The 3468-nt window shown below is 41.2% G+C and overlaps 1 protein-coding gene across 1 annotated transcript; it reads right to left on the minus strand.

Moving 5' to 3' along the window:
- Positions 1–2779: 2779 nt before the first annotated feature.
- On the minus strand, positions 2780–3211 carry LOC107482414 (uncharacterized). Its single transcript, XM_016102893.1, has one exon. The coding sequence runs from the start codon at positions 3209–3211 to the stop codon at positions 2780–2782; it is 432 nt and encodes a 143-aa protein (XP_015958379.1).
- Between the last annotated feature and the right edge of the window lie 257 nt (positions 3212–3468).

Raw genomic sequence — 3468 nt, forward strand, 5'->3', positions numbered from 1 at the left:
GATGATCTGTGACACTCATTATCATTCTCACCTATGAACGCGTGACTGACAACCACTTTCGTTCTACCTTAGATCGGGCGCATATCTCTTGGATTCCTTAATCAGAATCTTCGTGGTATAAGCTAGAATTGATGGCGGCATTCATAAGAATCCGAAAAGTCTAAACCTTATCTGTGGTATTCCGAGTAGGATTCAGGGATTGAATGACTGTGACGAGCTTCAAACTCGCGATTGTTGGGCGTGATGACAAACGTAAAAGAATCAAGGGATTCTATTCCGACATGATCGAGAACCGACATATGATTAGCCGTGCTGTGACAGAGCATTTGGACCATTTTCATTGAGAGGATGGGATGTAGCCATTGACAATGGTGATGCCCTACATACAGCTTGCCATGGAAAGGAGTAAGAATGATTGAATGAAAGCAGTAGGAAAGCAGAGATCCAACAGGGACAAAGCACCTCCATACACTTGTCTGAAATTCTCACCAATGATCTACATAAGTATTTCTATCTTTATTTTCTGTTTATTTATTATTATTCGAAAACTCCATAACCAATTATTATCCGCCTAACTGAGATCTACAAGATGACCATAGCTTGCTTCATACCAACAATCTCTGTGGGATCGACCCTTACTCACGTAAGGTTTATTACTTGGACGACCCAGTGCACTTGCTGGTTAGTTGTGCGAGGTTGTGAAGAAAGTGCTGAGTTATAAATGCGCATACCAAGTTGAATGCCATTATTAGAGATCACAATTTCGCCAACCAGCACCTTTTGAAAAGATATGGTTTATCCCACAAGTAGTACTTAGCATCATGGATAAGTTTTCGAACTTGCTGTCTATTGTATTCCTTGGGAATGAACCTTATTACCTTGTAATTTGCAATGTCTACGAACCAAGGAGCCTTGCATATTACAAAGAGTTGTTCATCAGGGAAGGTCGCTGATATCTCACTAGTAGGAGGGGATGTCCCTGCTACAGGTTCAATCCAGTATAAGTGGTCAGCCACCTAATTTTCTGATCATTTTCTGTCCCTGATCTTTATGTCAAACTTCTGCAGGAATAATACGCATCTTATCAATATTGGTTTAGTGTCCTGCTTGGAAAGATGATAATTGAAAGCAGCATGGTCAATATAGATAATGACCTTAGAGCCTATTAAATAGGATCTGAATTTGTCAATGGTATAGACCATTGCAAGTAGCTCCTTCTCTATGGTGGTGTAGTTCTTTTGTGCGTCATTTAAAATAGATTGGAATAATAAATGAAGTGCAGGAGATTATCATATCTCTGTCCTAGGACTGCGCCAATGACATAATCACTGGCGTCACACATTAGTTCGAATGGTAGGTCCTAGTGTGGTGCAGAAATGACAAGTGCAGAGATAAGCTTTGCTTTCAGAGTTTCAAAGGCATGTAGGCAATCCTTGCTAAAAACAAAAGGAGTGTCAGTAGCTAAGAGATTGCACAGGGGTTTTGCAATTTTGGAGAAGTCTTTTATAAACCTCCTGTAGAAACCTGCATGTCTTAAAAAACTTCTGATTGCTTTAACATTAGTTGGTGGGGGTAATCGTTCAATTACTTCCACCTTGGCCTAATCGACCTCTATTCCCTTGTTTGAAATCCGATATCCAAGAATAATTCCTCCAGTCACCATGAAGTGACATTTTTTCCAGTTTAAAACCAGGTTTGTTTCTTGGCATCGTTTCAGAACTAAGGCTAGATGGTTAAGGCAGGAATCAAAGGAATCACCAAAGACAGAGAAATCATCCATGAATACTTCAAGGAATTTCTCAACCATATCTGAGAAAATAGAGAGCATACAACTCTGAAAAGTTACAGGTGCATTACAGAGGTCGAATGACATTCCTCTGTAAGCAAACACTCTGTACGGACATGTGAATGCTGTTTTCTCTAGATTCTGAAGATCTACTGTAATTTGATTATAGCCTGAATAGCCATCTAGGAAGTAGTAGAATGCATGCTCAGCCAGTCTCTCCAACATCTGGTCTATGAATGGTAGGGGAAATGATCCTTTCTTGTGGCGTTGTTGAGTCTTCTATAATAAATACACATACGCCATCCTATAACTGTCCTTGTAGGGATCAGTTCATTCCTTTCATTATGGACCATCGTCATCCCTCCTTTCTTGGGTACAACTAGGACAGGGCTTACCCTAAGGCTATCTAAGATGGGATAGATAATCCCATCCTCCCATAGTTTTATGAGTTCTTTTTGGACTATTTCCTTCATGGCTGGATTTAATCACCTCTGTGGTTGCACCACTGGTTTAACATCTTCCTCGAGCCTGATCTTGTGCATGCACCGAGTTGGAATAATTCCTTTTAAGTCACTTATGGTCCATCCAAGTGCTGTTTTATGGGTCTTCAGCACTTAAATTAGTACTTGTTCTTCTTGTGGCTCTAGAGCAGAGCTTATGATCACTGGATAAGTGTCATCATCTCCTAGAAATATGTATTTCAAAGATGATAGTAATGGCTTGAACTTGAGTTTGGGAGGTTCATCTTCCACTTTAGGAACTTTTAATGATTCCTCCTATTCTCTTGGTGCCTCTATGTCAGGCGTGTCATCCCCAAGGATATCATCCAACTCCTCCTCAAGTCTCTCAATTGCATGTACCTCTTCCACCAGGGAGTCGATGGTATCAATCCTCATACATTCCTCTGGGATGTCAGGGTATTTCATGGCCTTGACAGCATTCAGCATGAATTTATTTTCATTGACTCTCAGTGTCACTTTCCCTTTTTTCACATCAATGAGGTTCCTTCCTGTAGCCAGAAAGGGTCTCCCTAAAATGATGGACACATTCTTCTGTTCTTCCATATTCAACACCACGAAATCTGTAGGAAACGCAAAAGGGTCCAACTCTTACAATCATGTCTTCAATTACTCCTGATGAAAACTTGATGGAGCCATCAGTAAGATGAAGGCAGATGCGGGTAGGCTTAACTTTTTGGATCCCAAGTTTCCTTAATAGTGATAAAGGCATCAGATTGATGCTTGCTCCAAGATCACATAGGGCTTTCCTTGTGTAACCGTCTCTGAGAGTGCACGGTATCACAAAGTTCCCAAGGTCTTGAAGTTTCTCCGGTAGGGTCCTCTGGATGACTACATTACACTCTTCAGTGAGGAGCATTGTCTCTACCTCCCACCAATCCTTCTTATGGCTTAATATATCCTTCATGAACTTGGCATAGGAGGTATTTGTTCAAGGGCTTCTGTGATTGGGATCTTGATTTCTAGTGTCTTAAGGTAGTCTGCAAACCTAGCAAATTGTTTATCCTTTTCTGCTTGACGGAATTTTTGAGGATATGGCATCCTGGTTCTGTACTCAGGTGTGCTAAGTGGTGCAGGTGAGTGTCCATGGTGCCAGACTAAGGATTACCAACTTTCTTAGGAGGGGTGTTCTTTGAACGTGCACCTGCTTGGCTTCCCCCATCT

Source organism: Arachis duranensis, chromosome 1, assembly GCF_000817695.3.
Source record: "Arachis duranensis cultivar V14167 chromosome 1, aradu.V14167.gnm2.J7QH, whole genome shotgun sequence".
NCBI lineage: Eukaryota > Viridiplantae > Streptophyta > Magnoliopsida > Fabales > Fabaceae > Arachis > Arachis duranensis.

What these genes read in the sequence shown, in the direction of transcription:
- LOC107482414 (XM_016102893.1), bottom strand. Translation starts at nt 3,211, where the DNA reads ATGAAGGATATATTAAGCCATAAGAAGGATTGGTGGGAGGTAGAGACA.